This window comes from Eupeodes corollae, chromosome 1, assembly GCF_945859685.1.
Source record: "Eupeodes corollae chromosome 1, idEupCoro1.1, whole genome shotgun sequence".
Taxonomy (NCBI): domain Eukaryota; kingdom Metazoa; phylum Arthropoda; class Insecta; order Diptera; family Syrphidae; genus Eupeodes; species Eupeodes corollae.
In genome coordinates, this window is record NC_079147.1 from 222988232 (window position 1) to 223010212 (window position 21981).

At 34.1% G+C, this 21981-nt stretch overlaps 1 protein-coding gene across 5 annotated transcripts in view; it reads left to right on the forward strand.

Moving 5' to 3' along the window:
* Positions 1 to 21981, forward strand: part of LOC129940117 (protein sprint) — a 534823-nt gene that overhangs the window by 497965 nt on the left and 14877 nt on the right. For all 5 annotated transcript variants that reach the window (XM_056048364.1, XM_056048365.1, XM_056048366.1 and 2 more), the window contains 3 exons: positions 8085 to 9378; positions 9440 to 10450; positions 10514 to 10714. In XM_056048364.1, the coding sequence (XP_055904339.1) occupies positions 8085 to 9378; positions 9440 to 10450; positions 10514 to 10714 (2506 nt within the window). The remainder of the gene's footprint in view (positions 1 to 8084; positions 9379 to 9439; positions 10451 to 10513; positions 10715 to 21981) is intronic.

Consider the following 21981-nt stretch of genomic DNA (forward strand, 5'->3'; position numbering starts at 1 on the left):
TTGTCATTTCATGGAGATCCATGATGCTTTAAGAGAGTGAGCAAACTTCGTCTGCATGAAACATTCAAGTGCAAGAAACATCCAAGTATCCTATGTCAAAGTCCATAGGATCTCTCCACTACCTGACAAAGCTGCGCGCAGTACATTGGCGACAGAATACAGCCCTGTCTGACTCCACTACTGATTTCAAAATTATCTGACAACCTACCATCTTGCAGAGCGTGACACTTGAATATGTGCAACATATGTTGCTTTAATAATAGCTATTAGTTTTTCTGGAATGGATCTCCTCCACTACATTGGATGATATGGACACTAAGAACATAAGGTTTCAACAGGATTGAGCTATATGCCTCATAGCTCAAGCCAAAAACGATATTCTGCCCGAGCGGTTTTATGGCATGGTTAGCACTCGCTAAGGCGATGTGAATTGGAAACGAAGATCGTATAATTTGACCCGTTTAGGCTTATGATTGTGGGAATTTCTTAAGATGCAGGTCTATGCCAATAAGTCGCATATCACCGAAGCCCACAAAGAGAACATAATCGATACCAACGTTTAAATTCACTCCGATTTGATTTAAAAGTGGACCTTTCGGATGCAGGCCATTTAGCGAAGCCACGGGACGGCCATTTAGACGGTGTTTTGTTTAACATATTGGGCTACTAAATAAAGATAAAACCTTATTGATATTTCATACCTAACTTGTTTTATTTAATTATAGTGCGCACATGCCCGAGTAAACAATTTTGTATACGAAGCAAATTCTTACACATTCCGATGTTTTTATTGGTACAAACTTAGCCAATATTCAACCCCTGTATAACTTGTTTAATCTTATCAAATATTAACTCCTGAAATACAGGATTCCAAAAAAAGTATTTGAGAGGCTGTTTGACTTAATCAGCCGCTCACGTTTTGTAAGGGACTCAAACAGGTTCCATTGAGCTTAGGAGGAAGCTTCAAGATTCATGTTGTATCACAATGGGCCATTAAACTGGCCTAAGTGTGTCCGTTTCCATCATGGACAGCCACTTTAACCTAACCTAACCTAGCTGTTTGACTTATAAATCATAAACATTATGAATCACTTTCTGCCATCGTAAAGATAGGGAGTGGTGTCAATATAATTAATAGTTGTATTATAATTGATATCAATAAAATGATCACATCCAAAGTTGTATACTAAATTCTCACGATCAAGGTCTATAGCTAAGCTTAAATCCTTACTTACAAATTAATCATTAGTTTAATTCTGTCACAAACTTTGTGTAGTCTCAACTGCGAAATCTACTTCTCGTCCCTATAAAAATGACTTAAACTGTAAACTGACAAGTGCAATAGAATGTCTTTCACTGAATTGAACAAATGCCCCAAAGGAACGTAATTTTATGGGGTTGAATTCCGGCAAAAGCCTACAACCACTTTATCTCCTCTCACTTACTTTATCATTAAATCTGGTTTGAGGTGTGACAGAGCAATGCCAAAGAGAAGCAAATGCAATTTTGCGGTTTCGCAATGAATTTCCAATTGATTGAACAGAAAACTAAATTTGTACGATTCCGGTCCAGTGGTTTATGGTATATACCTTCAATTGTATATGCAATAGTACAATGTCCCGCAAGGAGCCAGGACCTTTCCTTTCCTGCTGTTCGTCATTTGCATATACATATTTATGGCTCTGTTTTGTATATAAGGTATGTAACGTACGTCAGATCAATCAATTTCAATCATTTCAACGGCAAGCTGTGCACGCAGCAGGAAGCTCAATTAGTCCTTGCAGCACTCCAGGCACACACGTTTTACTCTCTTGTTTTAAATTTCAAAAAGTAAATCCTTTAAAACATTGCCTGGAACTACTGGAATTACATGCCCTACTATTTTGCTTTAAAGATAAAGAGTGAAAGGCTTTCGGAATGGTGTTGTGGAAAAAGTTATGATAAGTATAGCTTTTGGTGGTACATAAACAACTCGTCCATGGACGGCTTATCGCTGAATTCGAATCCGAATCCATTTGGATAATGGCCAAGTCGCATAATTTTATCTTTATCTCTGATGGCCATCCATCGCATGTCTGCCGCATGATTATAATAGTCTGTTAACACAGCCAACAACAGTTGGGTGGAGCAACGATGCAAATTTTGCGGATTCGGGCTTACATTAAATTTTATGATAGTTGCGAAGTGCTGAGAACTGATTTGGGGTGTTGCCAGACATCATGAACAAAAGTTTATCTTTTAGTTTTCAAAGATAACTTAATTTCATCAATTTCAAGTCCCTTTTTCAACTTTCACAATACCACGTAGAGCTTCACGTACGTCGCGTCGTCGTATACAATTTCTGTGTTCATGGGTGGACAGGACCAGGACATCAGTCTTTTGAAAGACATTCTATCTATAACCTAACACGTCCCAGGTCCATTATCTCTGCTTTTGTCACTTTGTGTCCAAAAATTCATATGTGAGTGAAAGACCGGGTACGATGATGTGGTGTGGGCGAGGAATTGTCCAACTCTGTGCCGAAGCGATGTGCTCGGAGGATGTGACTTGCTAAATTATGATTATGTTAATTATTATTATTTGCCTTTGTTGTGAGCCGTTCTGGACGCACATGGACAATTGAATAATTCAAAGTGTAATCTTGTTTGAGTATCTCTCCAGCATCAGCATGTGGTTCGTTTGTCGTGCGTTTTCGTTGTCGTTGTCGTCGTCGTCATCGTTGTCGGTTGTATAAATTGTCTATGATGTCCATACATCCAATGCTGAACTGTGGAGCATCATCAGCTATTCCAGAACAATAAGCAAAAATATTTTATCGTATGTACTCGTATAAAAAGGTTCCATACAAGTTATGGGAAGTTCTGTTTGGATACATGGCAATGATGTACATTGGCAGTTTAATCGAAGCAATTGTGTCCTGAGAACAGAGTTATGCCAGAATGAATAAATTTAATTTGATGGAGATTTTAATTGGAATTGGATTTTTTATTATATTAACAAGAAATTGTTGCTGCATGGATGAACTGCAGACTAATTATGGGACAGGTTGTTGCCTATTAATTTGGATGTTTTTGACATTTATTGAATTAAACTTGCAGAAATATGCTTTTTGTTTTTGGGTAACGGAAAAGATTTTAGAAAATTTTAATGATTTTTTTTATCTAAGGTCAGACTGACTTTGTTTTGAGGCTATCTGAAGGGTATTGGTGGATGGAAGAGAAAGGTCGTATTTTGGAATTCATATATAACTACTTAAATGGTTAACTGTCCGTTCTTTTTTTATACGAAGCTCACACTCAAGGGGGTGTTTGGAACCCTTTTTATTCCAGACACAGTGTGAGCATTAGAAAAAGGAGAGAGGGTTTAAAAGGAAGAGTAGTGCTCATTGTTTTTAAATTCTCTAAATATTAAAATGACTTGGAGTGACAGAATGTGGTTAAGCATTCCACATTCGCGCAGTACGGTTAAAAAACGATATCTCTGTAGTTAACAGTACTACTGAAGTTGAATTCGAGGGTGTACTGATATACGAAAGCCTTACTGCTTGTCATTAAGAAGCATTCGTCGCTCGAGATATTTCAGTTTTTTTACCCGAGGCCAGTTGTGTACAGCTCGTATAACTCCTGAATAAATCTTCTCCGCCAGATGTTACTTTGCCTGTCGACACAAACCGGACCATAGATCGTACGCAGAACCTTCCTCTTGAAGATACCAAGAGATGCTTCATCCGCCCGGGAGAGGGTTCATGCTTCTGCACCTTACAGCAAGACTGGGATGATTAAAGTTTTGTACAGTGTCCCTTTGGTACTTCGCGAAAGGGCCTTATTCCTCAACTGCTTACTTAGGCCAAAGAAACAGCGATTGGCAAGGGTAATTCTTCGTTTGATCTCCGCGCTGATATCATTTGCAGAATTAACAGCAGTGCCAAATTCGTTTACCACCTCGAAGTTATACCTGTCAATTGCCACGTTTTGACCAAGTCTACGGTGTGAATCGACTCTATTTGACGACAGCAAATACTTCGTTTTGTCCTCGTTAATGTTAAGACCCATTTTTTTTGCCTCAGACTCGAAATTAGAGAAAGCACCCGTCACTGCTCATTTGGTTTGGTATTGGTACTCTTTTAAGAACAATATTGAAGTAGCTACATGTCAGCGCAACGCCTTGTCGAAGTCCTCTGGTGGTTTCGAAGGTTTCGGTCGAGTCTCTTCCAATTTTCCAATTTTCGAGGCTTGAAGCCACACTGGTAAGTGCCATTTAGTTCGTCAGTTCGGCTTCAAGCATTTACATAATACGCTGGACAAGATCTTATACGCGATGTTTAAAAGGCTAATGCCTCTGTAGTTGGCGCAGAGAAGGCGGTCACCTTTTTTATGGATCGGGCAGATGGTGCTTGAGATCCACTCGTGCATGCTTTAGTTTGGCAGTTTGAATTTTTGTACGCCATGTTTTTAAATTTGTCTTTGTATATCGATTGATTACATGACCTTTATTAATTGTTTCACCATGGCCAATTCTCACATGCTTTAACCTTACGAATTGGATCGTAAAGGTCTTGAGTCGATTGCGAAGCATTAGCACAACCCGTATTTTTTACTTCGGCCTAAATAAATACTCGCAAAGGTGTTAAATCATAAGCTTTCGGTCACCAATTGTTGTCACCTCTTCCAGAAATAACACGTACATCAAAATGTTCTTGCTATTCCTTCTTTGCACGTAGTCCGTAGCGCCGGTTTTGAGAATAAATGTCGCTCACATCAATGTCCAATCACAGCGCTTTCCAAAAAAACAGACTAAATAATTGCACGTTGATAATTTAAAGGCTTTTAACAATTATTCTTGGATTTTTGGAGCCCCAAATGTGAGAATGCTGTTTATTAAATAAATTCTTGATCATTTTAATGCATTTTAAGAACCGAATTAAATAAGGAGTTCCTGGTGATCAATCTGCTTGTGTTTTTGTGTTAACTAAACTTTAAAATCCTTAAACTCTAATCTTTATCTAAAGAAGGGTAGAATTCCTTATTCTTAGGTTTTCATTAACTCCACGGACTACAGCAGCAATGTCTTCAATTTTTTCTGACCGACGCATAGATAAATTCTTATTACGGTTTTGATTCTTCACATGACTAACTTGTTTCAACAGCTTAAATTTGTCCACTATTCCCCCACTTTGATCGACAAAACTTTTTTCAGAAGCAAAACCAACAAAATTTAAGCTCTTACTTTCCTTATGACCTAAGAACGATTAAAATTATTGACAATGTCGTGAAAGTTTTTACTGACAACTTCTTGTCTGTTTCCCTTTCACCATTCTTTTTTTTTTAAATACAAAGTTTGACAAAATGCATACAAAAATTCCTTCATATACCTAAATTTTACTATCGATATTTCGTTTTCCTCTTTTTTTATCGGAATAAATCATATTCACAGTTCAATGTATATTTCATCCTTGAATGCACTTCGAAAATTCCAATAAAAACCCCTTTTCCCTGTTCGAAGAATTCTCGTTCCCTGTATAGTCGCTATCCTTTTTTGAATTCTTCTACCCTTAAAATGTTCAAAATAGCGTTAAATCGAATTTCAAAATCTTCAACCAAAAGAAGTAAAGAACATCCACACTTTTTATGCACAAAACGAAATCTTCAAAAAATAAACAAACACAAAGATTTCGTTCCCCCATTATTATCAAAATGTATATAACCGAGTTTAAATTAATCCTTAAAGCTGAAATGGACACCGATTCCTCTTTCATCTTTTATACAAAATACATATCTGTATCTTGCTTCGACGACTTCCGAAATGTCCTTGTTTGGTTGTTTGGAGAGTTGGGAGTTAGGACTCCTTCAGCCTTTTTGAAGACCACAAATAAATTCTATTATATCCTTGCACACACTGTAAATCAAGTTGTGTTGAAAAATACCCAAACAAACCAAACTTCCTTGGCAGAGAGGATAAGTTTTTTTTTCTTCTCTCCTCTGCTGTCCTCAACTTCCTTACAGTGGCCCTGCTGATCCTGTATAGAATTTATGTTTTGCCAATAAACCCCCCCCCCGCACCATCGTTCATGTCTCTTATTACTTTATTTGTTCCTTCACGATGTCTTATTTTCAGCTCAGACACAAAAAGAAAAAAGAACCAGCAACAGCAGTCGATTATTTCGTTAGATATTGGAAGTTGTATGTGGTCTTAGGCATAACTAGTGTATGCTTGTATGTAGTTGGGTCTCGACTTGTGCCCTTGAGCAAAATCCTTATATCCTGTTACCATGCCTGACTGGACTTGGACAAGCTAAGTTGAACCATTTTTTAAAAGAATAGAAATAAAAGTTCAGTGTTAAAATTACCCAAATAAAAATAAAATAAGAAGTCAAGGCAAGGAGTTGCCTTGGGCGGGTATAGAGTTGAAAATTCTTTTATTGAATTCTCAAAAATTGAGAAAGAAAAGAGGAATTTTCTTACAACATTGTGGATACAAAAAGATTGCAATGCAATTTGTGCAGGAAAATAATTCGATAAGAAAAAAGTCCTTTTGTTTTTTTCCCTGCTATCTAAAAAAAGAAAAAATGTTTTCGGTTTTCCCACATTGAACTGTAAATTAATTGGGAAATACCAAAAGCATTGATAAATTCATTGAGATTTATTGTCGAACATTTAAAAGAAAGACAAATCTAATTAATTAATTTTCTGCTCTAAACCATTTTCAAGGAGATAATTTAAAAACAAAAATGAACATAGAGTTATACATTTATACATGTCTTTAAACTTTCTATAAAACTCAGTTCGATAAAATTGACTTTTATTTCAGTCTGATGTTTTTACTCTCTGTACCCAAACATTCTCTACATAGGTTAGAAGTTTTTAAGATTCTTTATGACGATCAAGAAGCATTTTCCAATACAACCTACAAGCTTCCTAAACCTTTGCTTTGTTATTATACCTCGATGACATATTTCAGTTATAGCAGTCCTAGCCGACTTCTATACCTTCCGACTTAAAAACCTCCCGTCTTCTATAACTCCCGACTTTCATCTCTGCCCAACCAACAAAAAAGTCAACGGTTCTTGATGTCTCTGCAGAATCCATTATGAGAGCGACTTTTAAACGATTTGTTCTCATTTCCTTTTTGCTAGAAGCCAGATACTTCTTTTAAGATATTATTTAATGTTTCAATGATCACACTTTAATCACATACCTACGTCTACGTCCACCCTATGCCACCCTGCACTTAAGTCATAAGCTGTTAGCACCATTTCCCTGTCATTATCACATCTCTCATTACACATTCCAGCAGTGTCGTTGCTTTTTCTGTCTGTCTATACCTTTTTATATCTCATCGTATATGCCCATGTTCAGTTGGAAAAGCTCCATTTAATGTGCCGGCAATTCGCTGCTCCAAAAACAATTCATAATTAAAAATTATTCTCTGTAATTATTTTCAACTTTCATGGCTTGAACAAAAGAAAAAAGCACTCTTCTGGTGCTGCAGCAGAAACCCTGTTTCGGCTCATCCCTTAATGATAGCAAACTTTTCCTTCTACAAAAACGGTGAACAATACGCAAAAATTATCATCGCCATCCCTCGCGACAAACGTGACTTATTGCTCACGCATTCATAAACAGATGAAGACTCGACAACTATGGCGACGACTGCGACTTCGACGACGACGAGTGAAAGTGATTGTCGTTTCTTTTGGGTGCCCCACTCCTGCCCAATCCCCATTCAAATAAAATTACTATACTACTGGCCAATTGTTATCTATAGAATTGTTTTATCCCTTCGATTTTTATTTCCCCATATTATGGGGTGTCCCCCTGTTTACGAGAATAAGTCGATTATCTGCTGCGTACTGTCTGCAAAGTTTTGGGTTATTGTATCCTTCAGATTCAGTACCCCAAAAAAAAAGAAATGGTATTGGAAAACATTTATCATTGTTATGCGATAAAAAGCTGACTTTTAACGGACCATTTAACTCCTGCTATCCTTGTTTTTGTTCACAATCTATAAAAGCAAAAAATTTGCAACCGTTTCCTTAAACAGCCCATAAACTTATTGCTTTTCCATTTTGTGTGTTCTCTTTTCAGAACTTCATCGTTCGCAATTCCAGTCAACCAAGCACGATGGCCGTGTCGGTGCGACTTCCTCCAGACACTGGCCCATACATTGAACACTACCTGATTCAGTCGAATGGTGGCGTGCTAAGTTTGGAGAGCTCACGCTTTAAATTCGATTCTATTCCTGCACTGATTGCTCATTACGCCCAATGTTGCGATGAACTGCCAGTTCAACTAATCTTGCCACGAGCTCTCCGGGAGGCTAATAATCGTCAACAGCTGTCGTCACTGGCTCTGCTGGGTCAAGAATTCTGGAGATATCCCATGTCGAGTTCAAATCCCAATGAAGCTAAATCGCCAAACTCACTCACCGACACATCGGGCATTGGGATGACTGTATTCAGTTCGGCCTCAAATACACACAACCAGCAACTGAATACAGCCAAACTATTCAGTCCAACAAATCAGCTAGCAGGACTGTTTAGTCCATTGGGCACTCCATCTGACACTGCTTCGAGTATGAGCAGCTTCACAACTAGTGGAGGTCAGAATATGCAACTTATGAGTCCGGAATCTGTGGACAGTGTTATCTTGACGATGTCGCCAGTTGATGCTGGAAACAATCGCGCTTTGGGAGTTGGGGGAGTTGGAACTGATACGAAGTTGTCAACCTTCAAATCAACGTCTCAACAAAAACTAACACATTTGGACAACGGAATCAGGCCACAGCGTCCGACGCCACCCAACACACTAAACTTGGCCCCACGGAAGCCACCAGCTCCGCCTGTGCGCTGGTCCAAACCACTTACTCCCAACAGTCCAGTTCCTCCAAGTGACCATTTTGCTGTCACAACACCAACCACTTACTGCGTGGACATCAAGAACCAGCAGCAGTTTGTGGAACTCATATCACCACCCAGCCAAAACAATGCAACTTTCCAAACCTTCTCGAAGCGTCTTTCGCCTGAGGGCGAATGCAAAGATACACTTTCCTCCCAGGGCTCATCGAACAACCGCTGGAACTCACAAAGCAGCAAAGACTCAAATCAGAGCCAGAAAAAGATGCTCTCGCCAAGTTCGACGACGGGCAGTAGTAGCAATGGCAAGCATAGGAAACTCAAGCAGCGCAAAGAATCCAAGCATTATAAGGAGTGTGACATTCTGGAGAGTCAGCAGATCTACTGTCGCAGTGCGTTGGGTGATAAAATCAGTGATTATGAAGACCTGTGGTCACAAGATCCAAGTGAAAGGGCAGGATTACTGTCCACCTTCCGCCCGCCCGATGGAACGCAGGGTAAAAGGCCAGATCTGTTAGCCGAAACTCGTAAGTTCAAATAATATATTTATCCTTTCATCCACTAATATTGTACTTCTTTTTCTTTCAGCCACAATAACATCCCTGAACTGTAATATTCTTTCGCCTGCGAACTCAGTAAGCTCCTCAGCTAGCCCGCCCTCAGAATCCTTACAGACTCCCACTGCTTGCCCAACGACGACGATTACAACCGTAGCGGCGTCGGAAGCCACAACTGATTTGCTAAGCCCGCTCGATGCCAATAAAAACTTTATCCAGGTTCAAACCAATGCCCATTCTCGAAGCAGATCTGGTCTGGTATTACCTTTGACCACTGACGATGCTCTCAAGGCGTCTGAGTCGGATACAACACCAACAGCTCAGACTCCAGTCAGCTCTCGCAGTAAGCAAGGCAGTCCATTCTATGCAGAGCCTGCAGATGCGTTACGAGCAGCTGGCTTAACCGCTAGTATCTTGCGTCGATCACAGCGTGGTGCTCTCTTGCCTGCGAATCATCGGCACTCCGAACCTCCCAAGGGTGGAATCGCTCGGACACCAATTTGTCCGGTGCTGGTGCCCTCAGAGATTGAGAAGATCGCAGGAAGTCTCGATGAACTCAAGAAGAAACAGCAACAGCAGCCGGCTAAGCGACCACGCGGACGCAACGATCATTGGCAAATCGACAGCAGTTGGGAGTTCATGGGAAAAAATGATGAAAACGATCCCGAATATGGGGATTACGATTCTGAAGAGCAATGGAGTGGAGTTGCAGTACAGAAACACCCTAGTCAGTTAAACGGTGAAAACAAAGAGAACAAGGAGCGACCAATTACAGTTCATCAGATCATAGCTAAGCGTCTGCCAGATTTGAATCTTCCCGAATTGGTGAGATGTTCGACGCCACAGCAGCAACAGCAACCGATCAAGGAAAATAAAATTGAAAATCACAATGGTGGTTTTCGACATTCTTCGTATGATAATGTAGAAAAGAATTTTCCATTTACATATTCCAATGGAATGGATTCAGGACAGTCAGATGATGGAACTGTATTTTCGGAACCATGGGATAGCACTCAATGGGACTCATTTCTTCCACCAGATGGTAAGGCATTGTTTTATTTTTTTATGTAAGATTACTGATTTATGATGTCTTTGTTTTTTGAAGATTCAATCACCTCGGAATCAATTCATCTTTCTAAGTGTCGACCAACGCTTATGTCTGAAGATGATTCCACAATTATCGAGGATATTAGCACCAAAGATAGTCAAGGCACCTTAAAGGCAAATAGACCAAGGTATCAGGCGACAAATCAAAAAGTTGCAACAATACTTCGGAATCCCAGTATGAGAGATAGGGAGATTTTGTGTAAGTACCAATTCTTAGCTTAAGAAACAAACATGGCATAGTTGGATTTTGAAAGTATCATTAGGGGCTTTGAGTTTAAAAAAATAGAAATTACTCAACGTTATGTGAAGCTTAGGTTCCGTGAAGAATGTGCTCAGAGATTTATGCAAATTTAAGAGGACTTCAATTCCTAGAAGTCCAAGAATTACGATAATTTGATTTTCTATGCTTGTTTTATATTCGGTTCTCAATGACTTCATGTTCATGTCATTTATACTTTGAGCTTAAGAAAATGTTTTTGTTATTTCAGTTGAAAAATATTTTCCATATTTTTGTTGGTTGTCTGTTTTCGAAGACACACGATACGTCGCTTACAGTCGTTTAGTTTCAGCTCCGTGGTCACTAGAGAACATACATTTTGTTTTGGACGGATTACTCGACGCTCTAACGTGCTAAGATGAATTGTCTTTACTGACTGATTTAAAGAAAGCATTTTGACAAAAAGTAAAAGAAACAAATCATGCGTTGAATCTCGTGTTGGATAGGCTATCCAGGATATTTGGATTTTTAGATACCTTATTGAACGAGTTGGAAACCTAAATTATGATAGCTGGCAAAAAATAAAAACAACTTTAAGATGTTCCTAAAAAGGAAACAAACATTTAGGTTTTGACGTCCCAAATGATTGTTAAGTAAAATTGAACAATAGAAACATACAAATTTGAAATCAAATTTTAGGTTTCTTCAACCATATGTTGAATAAGCTGTTCCGTCAGATACTAACTATACCCACCAGAAATTCTTGGATATCCTTTGATTCCTTTTTTTGACAACTCAGCTGTTTTGGATCAGGTGTTCTTTTACAAATAAAACATTGGGCAGGTTCAGACAACATGAGCGACTTCATTTGCAGTCAACTTCATTGTTTGAACGGAAATTTTGACCAAGCCAACAAGTTAGTTTTTCAAGTGTCATGAATTTAAAATGTAGAACTTTTCACAAACCTCTACTTCAAGTTCATAGTACAAAAACTACCAAAATCATTATTTTCTACAAAACACTCCTCAGGCAAGCTACAAGTCCATCACGATTTGTATTTTGTATTTTAAAGAAGTATTACTTATTTCTTTTCCAAATTTACAGGGAACCTTTTTACAGAAACCATTAAATGAAGTTTTGCAGAAAATAAATAAATCATTGAGTAATAAGGTTCAGCTTTTAGTTGAATTAAAAAACATGATCAATTGTCATTTTGACTTAAGTTGATAGTTAGGGAGATTTTTCTTGACTATCTTTCCAGTCACCTTTCCAATAAAGTTGCCTTAATCGGAAGGCAATTTTGGCAGTTGGCCAATCAGATGCTAGAAACTTGCCTTACGTTCAAGTCCCTTTATCGGCTGAACCTGCCCATTACAAGAATGGTATCCGGATACCTTGTGTCTGAGATTGAACGCAGCCAATATGCTAGCCAAAACCTATCAATATTATTTCGTTCCTATTGGGAAACCCTTTACATGGTAAGAGTTCACCACTTTTTACTTTTTTAAGCATTTGATTAAAATTCATATTTGTATTGTCCAAAATCTGCAACTGCTTGATATTCTGATGTAATTAATAAAAGCTGCACCTCATTTTTCATTTGATGTCTATTGTGTCCTAAATACTGAAAAAGTTGCATCATTAGTTGTTCAAAGTTGACCAAAGTCCGTTTGATACAAAAACTAAACATCCCCTTCGATATCAGTCTGGCTTGAATTTATTGCGTCGTAATCCATTCAGCACCGGAGCTAGCTATAGAGGAGCCTGAGAATAGAGTCCGGTGTTTTCTTTGGAATTATTTATATACTCTTTTGTTGAATACTTCTTAAAATAGTGCCTACACAAATATTTTCGCTAGATCGAAGATTATAATTTTGTACCTCAAGCAGACGTGGAGTCACTTTTTCTTCCACAAGAATCAGATAATTGAATAAGAATAAAAACATTAAAATCAATAATAAGATTCACATCAAATTTCTATAATTGATATCTGCCGCAGACTGGTGGGCAAATAAAAATTATAGAAATAGGAACTTACGTCGAGGCTGATTAGAAAAATAGTTCACATAAAAACGTGTTAAAATCTTTTCTTTCAATAAAATTTCCCAAAAATTCTTATTCTATTCAATATATGCAAAAATAAATATTAGCCTAAGGAATGAATCCAAAATGAATTAAATGCGTACATTTTTCTAATCTTGTCATAGTCTGGACATTGATTGATAATAATTAATAATAAATGGTATTCCTTAGAACTACTGTGTGTCAATATTTAACTATCACATGAGAAGTGTGTTACTATTGATTAGCATTGAAGACGTTGCAGCTTTGAAGTTTGATAAAGGGCTATAAATGACAATTTCAAGTGTGGACTAGTATTTACAGGATTTGTGTACTAATGTTCAATATAAATTTTGCAATTACAAATTACATGAAATATGTATATGAAGATAAGGTCTTTTATACTGATTTTAAAAACAATACTTTAAGTGGCATAAGTATGTACATGATATATCTTTATTGTTCTTATGTTATGCATATTGAAGCACATAGTTATTAAGTGGGTTTTTGTTTTGTTTTAATGCGGGAAATAAAATATATAATTTTTTGGATTGGATACGTAAACGCTCGAGTAAATAAAAGATATAACTCTTTAAAGCAATGAAGGCTTTTCTAACTGTTAGTGTAAAAACTATGTAATTAACAGGTTGTTCTTAAGGTTTTATCTGAACTAGCAACAATTTTAAGTTATCATTTTCAAACCAAAATAGTTTGTTCAATAGGTTAATGATGATGTAAGCGTTCATTCCTCTGATGGATTAAGTCAGTAATTTCGTTGTATGGATAAACAAGTATTTTAATTATTTTTAGAATTTTAAACTTTTTAATCAAGGTTATATTCAGACTTTAAGTCAGGGGGAAAGTTCAGAACACTTATCATAAAATCAAATCTTTGTCAATAACAACAAACAAAATTTATTTAAAACCTTCCGAAGACAGATACGATCTTAAGCTTTTGCATATGCATACTCAAAAAAGTCTCCGTAGAGCAGCCTAATTTTAGTGTTTTTTTTTTTTTGAAAAAAAGTACTAGGATTCAAATTTAAAAACCTATATGTGGTAATATTGAACAAATTTAAGTTTAAACCTTAACTTTTTTACCAAATTAAAAAAATTGTGATTGTGATTTTTAAAATAATCGATTTTAATATATTGTTATAATAAATATTTTATCTTAGAATCATCAAAAAGAAAGCTGCTGTTCGGAGACTTTTTGGACTATGTGTATGTACAAGTTTCAAAAGCTAAACAGTGACACCTTTAGTTAACAGTCTTATATAATGGATGGTCTAAATTGTTTCAAAAGTCCTCACTTATGCTTCATTTGAGTGTCAACATAAAACAGCTTAGATAAATTATGGGACGATTTCGTATATGGAAATCACATATGCCTTAAAATAAGTTTGGAATTTGTACACCAATTTTATTGTTCAGGTTACAAAATTAAAAAAAAATCAAAACAAATGTGTATTGTTCAGAACTATCTGAAAAATAATTCTTGTTTTTACGTGAAGCTTTTAAGCCAATTTTGAACAAAATTGTAGATGTAAAGGTGTTCTGAAGTATGTAAAGAAAATTCACTTCAAACGTACATAAATGCCTTCAGTTTATTTTGGGCCATACCGTTTTGCATGTAAAACGCGTATTCCACAATTTGTTCACTTTAAAATGTAAGAGACATATGCTCTTTCTTAGAAGGATACAAACACTATGTTTTCTCCCAAGACCACTCCAATTTTCAGTTTGTTTTTTAACGGCTCGAATAATTTTACTAAAAACAACTTAACTTTCAATTTTGTATGTTCTTTAAACGACTATTTAAATTTAAAAAAATATATCATTTGTATAGTTATTTATTTGTTTAAATAAAGCGAAGTAGTGTTATGGTAGGGCTCCAAATAATAATATTCTAAAATAGAATAGAATAATATGCAATAGTACGTGCAACATGTAACATTTAAGGGAAGGAAAGGTTAAATTAGATTAGATTGATTTTATTGTTTCTGTTCTTGTTTATATTACAAATTATTTTACAAAAAAAAATAATTTGATTGCGATAGCTAATAGCATATTTATAAAAATAAAAAAGTTGCTTTAAATTGTTTTCACAGTTGAGATGTGCTTCTTCCGATAACGTGTTACTTTCAAGATAACTTCTTCGTATTTCTTTCAAAATAGGACATCTTCCAATGAAATGCATAACATCTTCTCTCTCCGATAGGTTTCAAAGGTTTCAGTAAATTGGTAAGTCCGGACGGTGGGGAATATAATTAAGACGAATAAGCTCTCCTCTCATTTTGAACATAGACGATATAATTACCATCACATTTTCGTTGTGATAATAATTTCTTTCGCACAAGTTATGATTTAAAATGCTGTATGTAGTAGCTGTGGACTGATGCAGTAGCTAAGTTTAAACAGTAAGGTTTTGGAAAATATCTGTGCAGTACCTTCCATTTCAATTCACGAGATTGAATTCTATTTCGCAAGTACGTTGCACGCTCCTTTAGTTTTTTAAATTTAAGAGTTCTTCTTTCAATTGTCTTTCTAGCAATTATTTTTGGAGGTCTATCATCTGCCATTTCTAGAACTTTCGTTACATAATCAACATGCAGTTTTAAGGTTTTCATAAAAAGTGGTGGTAGTCCTGTTTCTATATTTATCATGTAGTTGGGCGTTGTATTTGGCAGATTTAAGGGAATAAAGATCTAAAAAACGCCTTGAGTTTCTGATTATAAAGCCAAGAATTGTGTTTGCTATGAAAATGATGTAATCGATATGAGGATGAAATAGTAACTCAGCATCGAAAGTAACCCCCAATCTTTTTGTAAAAACAACCTTTTAATACTAATTGTAGAAATATCGTAATCAAATATTATTGGTGTTTTCATTCTATGAAATGTCAACTGAAATTTATCAATACATAAATGGAAGCAACGGTTGCTAATTTGGTTAAACTTTGGACATAGCATCATAGTAGAATACATTCATACAAGGTTCTAAATCCACTTACGAAAGCGAATAAAAGTGTTTCATCTTTCCAAATATCACAAGACAAGTTATTTATAAAAATAAAAAATTAAATTGGGCAAAGATGGCTCCCTTGGGGCACACCTAAATAATTGATTATAGTTTTAAATAAAACACTACCTACTCGTATTTTCATGGATTGAGTACGATTTATGAATTAGCTTTCTAACCACATTAAACCAAATGCAATGAAACACTTGTTTTGTAATTTGCATCAAAGGACGCTATGTTGAACGCGGTCAGAAATCTAAGCAAAACCGTGAAAATAGTTTGTTCTTGGTTTCTATTTTTCATTGATTGAAGGCAATAACAGGTTTGTTACAGTTGACCTTATATCAGTTTAGTTCGAAATTCATCCTATTTTTTCACCGATTTTTTGCAGGACCTCGAACCAACATGTGCTTCAAAATATAAAACATCATATACGATCTCTTATTCTATGTAAACGTTTTCTCATTATTTCAAAAAGGATTTCGTTAAAATAATTTAATAATTATAATTGTTTTTCTTTAGATTGAGTATTGAAAGTGCCTTTAAGGACATTCCACAAACCGATTTTTTAAAGATTGACGTTAAATTAATGTCATTGTTAATTCAACTAAACTCTATGGACTTCATGTTTCAAAGGGTTATGACCCTCTTCCAAGATCAGCCAATGCTTTTTATATCGCTAGTATGGGGAAAAATCTTTACTCTTATTTTTGGATTCAAATAATGAACTTAGTAAGTTGTTTAATCCTTTAAAAAAAAGGTAAAGTATTTTCTTAAGTAAAGATCAACTTTGAGCTTCAATTAAAAATGATACAAAATATTTAACCCAGAATTTTAAGTTCAAAACACAAAGGATTCATAATTGCACCTATTCAAGAATACTACAATAATAAGTACAAAGGACCTATTGTTTTAAAAAAGTTTATAGATTTCTTTTGTTGATCGATTATTATTGTTTGAATGATTCTACCGAATACATTCACCCTGAATTTATGATCAATATTATTCTACGCATTTAAATGTTTAATTCAAAATAATATCCCTTCAATGGCAAAACAACCATTAAATCAAGTTTTACCTTTGTTTATGTTTACAATTATATTCACATATTTAATCTTAACTTTATAATATATAACATTAATAATAATTAAAAAATGATGCAACTCGCAGTCTATTGGAAATAAGTGTGTCAGCTGTTAAATACTTTGATTTAATGAATAATTCTATCCCAAAGACCTTGGCTGCAAATGAAAACAATAGAAAACCAACAACAAAGGCGAGAATATAATTGTTTTTAAATATATATTGATACAATATTATTGATAAAAGCTATAAATTAATTGTGTAAATTGAAATTGATTGCACGATTTTCCTTATCACTTTGTAAAAATTTGCTCGTGTGAACCAAGTACATAACAATATAGGGAATATTTTCCCCGAGTTTAATGAAAGACATCATTAATTTTTCTTTCTATTGGGACACTTTTTCTTTGCGGAATTTATCCTTGGTCTACTTTTCTTTGTCATTAATTCCAGTATTGTTTTTGGACCATTACAAATAAATAAAAAGTATTCAAATCCTTTTTATTCCGAATCCACTTTGTGACTCAGTCATTTTATTTTAATACAAAATTTCAGTTTTATTTTTGCAAATTGAAAAACAATAACAATATTAAATTATGCGACGCAAGAATTACAAAAATAATAACAAAACGTCATCAATAAAAAGATCTAAACTGCATCCTAGCAGTTTTTATAAATTTTTTGTAAAATATAGATTTTATTTATAGTATTTCATGACTTGTATTCATTGATAATAATTTTTATATCACCTTGTTTCTAATTATTATTTTATTATTTTGATTAGGTTTTAATATTGAATTTTTAGGAAACCTATATTATGCATGCTTTCGGAAATTAAATTTTCCTCGGAACTTGTAAATGCACATAGTTTTCGATTTTCTTTAAAACGCTTACATTTTACAACTTCAAATGAGATTTAAGGTCTGCTATTTTGTAGGCAAACTTAGTTCTTACTTTGAGTAAAGATATATTTTCGAAGTTATTCATGTTCTTAATTTTCGAAAATAAGACAGCTGTTCGTAAGGAGGTTTTTTCCCAAAGTTCTGATACTTTTAAAACATGTTTTAAAAAGAAGTTGGAGAATAGATATTTTTGAGCCAATATTGTAAATTTTGTAATGATATCTAGAAATTCTATTAACTCACTGAAATATTCAAGTAACACTTTGAAAGTTTACTTTATCTATAACGCTATAATTTTAGGAGTATTGATAACTACTTAACACAGCTAAATCTATTGTTTGTTAAAATAGCTAACGTAAATTACTATTCATTTTCTACGCATGATCTAATTAATTGGAAAACGCAATAGAAAATAATAGAGTGACTTAACCCTGTCACACAATTGCATCATTCCAATTCCCTTACAGTTTAGGACAATAGCAAAGATCAAATTCGAATGCAATATGGCTTTTCCCAAGCGTGTGACTTCCAATATATGAAGGAAATGACCTCGATGGCAATCTATTGTCTTATGACTGCTTACAATAACTAATGAAATATTAATCACATATAACATTATTATTATTAATAAGTGTGACACATATTTGTTACTAAAATAGAACATTTTAGCAAACCGATCAGATCAATAAAGAAAATCAAACTAGTTTTAAAAAATGATGCCAAGGATGTTTAATTATTGATTTTCTAAAATTCGAAAAATAAATATGATAAAGCCTTTGGTCGTGTCTGGCTCCGTTCATTGATAAAATAAATTTAAAGACGAATGAACATTACTAAACACAATACAAAAAGATAATAATTTATTACGTGTTGGCGCCAATCAAAGTTCGCACACTTCCTATAGAACGAACGCGTGCACCAGGCTTTGTGATTTTTAGAACAAAAATATTTACCCATTTCGTCTAGGGAGGTAGATACTCTACTTAATACTCATCGAGTCGAGGTTATCCTTCTTATCGGTCAATTAGTATAAATACAAATAAATACATATAAGATTCTTTTTGTTTTGCTTGTCTGGCTTTAAAACACTCTTGGTTCCCATGCTTTTTGAATTGAAACATTCAGACTTCCGAAAATATGTACTTCCACTCGTAAATAATGTCAATAATTTTTGAGGCATGTGTCTTCGTTTTCAGAATATAATCTTATCGAATTTTAATTCATCACATTTTATTATTGGCGTGAGTTCATACCTTAGTAAATATTTACAATTTTTAATTTTGGTGAAAAAAAAAATCAGTACATTCATTCAAATTTCGTATTTTTATGAAATACGACGTTTTTACGATATTGATACACTGTATTTTGAAATAATAAGTAGATACATATCTGATAATTTTTATTTCCAAACCAGATTTCAATGTATTGCTTTTACTCATAAAATCAATTTTAAAGACTTAAGGCACCCCGGAAATTTTGAAAAATCGTTTTTGTTTCCTAGGAACTCGAACATGTTAAAAAAAAAATGGTTCAAACAATACTTAAAGCAGTCGTTGATATGTATTATATTTCTGATCGCGATTTATTTTGTAGTATTATTGGAAAGATATTACCAAAAAGCCTATTTTGATCGGCCTCTAGAGTGGACATATACAAATCAGTTGCCAATTCAAAAACGAAGTGAAAAACGATTTAGAATCATTAGATTCATATTTGAACTGAGATGCATAGGTAAGAGAATTTCGAAAATGTAAAAATGTCAATCCAGAGCCTCAACTTTACTTTAAGTGATTTTGAAAAGTGCTCTAAGCTAAGATATCCTTTGAAAGATAGAGCACTTACAACAACTTTACTCAGCTAACGAGAGCTTAAAAGATAGGCTGAGCTTTTTGATTGTGATCTATAAACTCTAAACATTAACAAATGTCAGGACTTCTGTAATACGGAAAAGTCAAGAAAAAAGGGAAGAACCCTTTTTTTAGTACGATTGAAAAATTTAAAGTAAAACGTGTCAAAATATTTTCCTTTTTAGGAGGGAAACTTCTTATTTCCATTTTAAGTTAAATGTCAAAGCTATGGAGTACCATTCTTTTTAAATGTTCGACCACAACTCGTATTTTTTTTTTGGTTTTACAATCTCCGATCCTTCGCTTTAGGATGCCCCATAAGTGTTCAATTGGGTTTAGGCCGGGGATTGTGATGGCCATTCCATTTTTTTGTTTTGTTGTAAGTATTGTTTAACCAATTTTGAAGGGTGCTTCAGGTCATCAGTTAGCGTTCAAAATGACTACAATGTAGTTCACGAACCATACTTATAAAAATTATAGACGACTTCTAAAAAATTTAATTAGTATCGAAAATAAAATATCTGACAAACTCCCAAACCCTAGTTGCATGAATGAAAAACTGACCCTTAAAGTTAGAATAACAGTTAAAATAGCTAGTTTCTATTATTTTTCCCAGACGAAAACATTGTTGGCCTCAAAGTTTTTACCTTTAAGTGAAAACAAAAAGTTGTTTCCACAAAACAATTTTATCATTTGCGAGCATTATTAGGTACGATTAAAATTCAAACTTCAGAAATCTGATAATTTCTATATTGATTTCAAATTTAAATGCAAATTTCTCAAAAACTAAAAATGGGCTTAGGAAATGATTTCCTAGCATTTTCTTAAGAACTCCCTAAAAGTTCGTGAATATCGGACAAAATTAATGCAAACATTAAAATGTGTGCTCTTAATTTAACACATTATTTTAATTACTCTAAAATGTAATTCAAAAGTTTCAATTACTAATTACATTGTACATAACTGAAAAGCATCAATTACTTGCAATTTAATTACATAAATGTAATTGAAAACAAAAGTAATGATTGATAAAGTAGTAATGATTACTTTTTCTAGTAATAATTACACACAAATGTAATTAAGTAATATTTTCTTCAATTACATTTTACGTGATATGACAAAATATTTTCCTCAAATTCTAATTTATTTAATATATGTAGCTTTGAATTAATTAACTAGTAAGGAAATTAATTACCTTGACTGTGATTTAATAAGGTGTTTCCCCTAAAGAACCTGAATAAACCCATTACAATTTTTGATTACATATAATTAATTAGTGCAATTTTTCAATAACAATAACAAGTAATTAAAATGCTTATTTTTCCAATTACAATTACAAGTAATTCAAATGTATATTTTTTCAATTGCAATTACTTGTAATGGAAAATAAAAAGGAAATGAGCTTTATTGATTACTTGTAATTAAAATAAAAGTTGAAGTTATTTATGTAAAGTAATCAATATTTAAAATGAGTATAACCAATGTTTTCGGCGGCCTATTTATTTTTGGTACAAAAAGTTAATCTTTTCTGTGTGAAATTGTATATTTACATGAGGTATAAGGCTAACTAACAACTTTTTTTTCAAAAATAACATAGTTTTCGAGTATTTCTGATAAAACTGCATGCGGAAGGTTACCCCGTAATTGAATTTGTCTAGTCTACACTTATAAGACGTTTTGTAGTGTGTTTTTCAAAATTTATTTCGAAGTGATTGTCTAATTTTCCTGAACTATTAATAAATAAAATAGATCAAACCCCCGAAAGCTTTGTGGATCTCAAATTCACTTTCGCCTTGTAAAATCACAAAAAATTGAAAGCCCGAAATAGGTAACAATCACATAACCATTTACATCAAACGATATCCACTTAACCTTTTTTTCAATTGAATGCCTCAAGTAACAATTGTTTCGAAACCTGAAGTTATTGGTCATAAAAGGAAGTAAAAACGTTAAAAGGTTGTGTAGCTACATTTCTTGTAGCAACATAATGAAAAATCACACAATGCATTCGAGGTTTTTCTTAAATAGTAAATAGAACGGATGTTACAAGGGTCCGCCCATAGAAACTCTTGACAAGTACTTCTTCTTTAAGATCATAATTAATCATTTAATTCTTCGAAAAGGTCAAAGATGCTATTGGTATGACAGGTGTTGTAAAAGAACTATTATAAATTTAAAGCTGTTAACATAATTTCGATTTTCCACGAAAAATATTATTCTTCCATTTATGAATTATTGAATTAATTAATTTGAAGTCATCTTTTCAGATAGCTTTAGCCCAAAGAGTCTGTAAGTTTTATGACTTTTTAATGACCGAAATCACGTTTTTTTAACA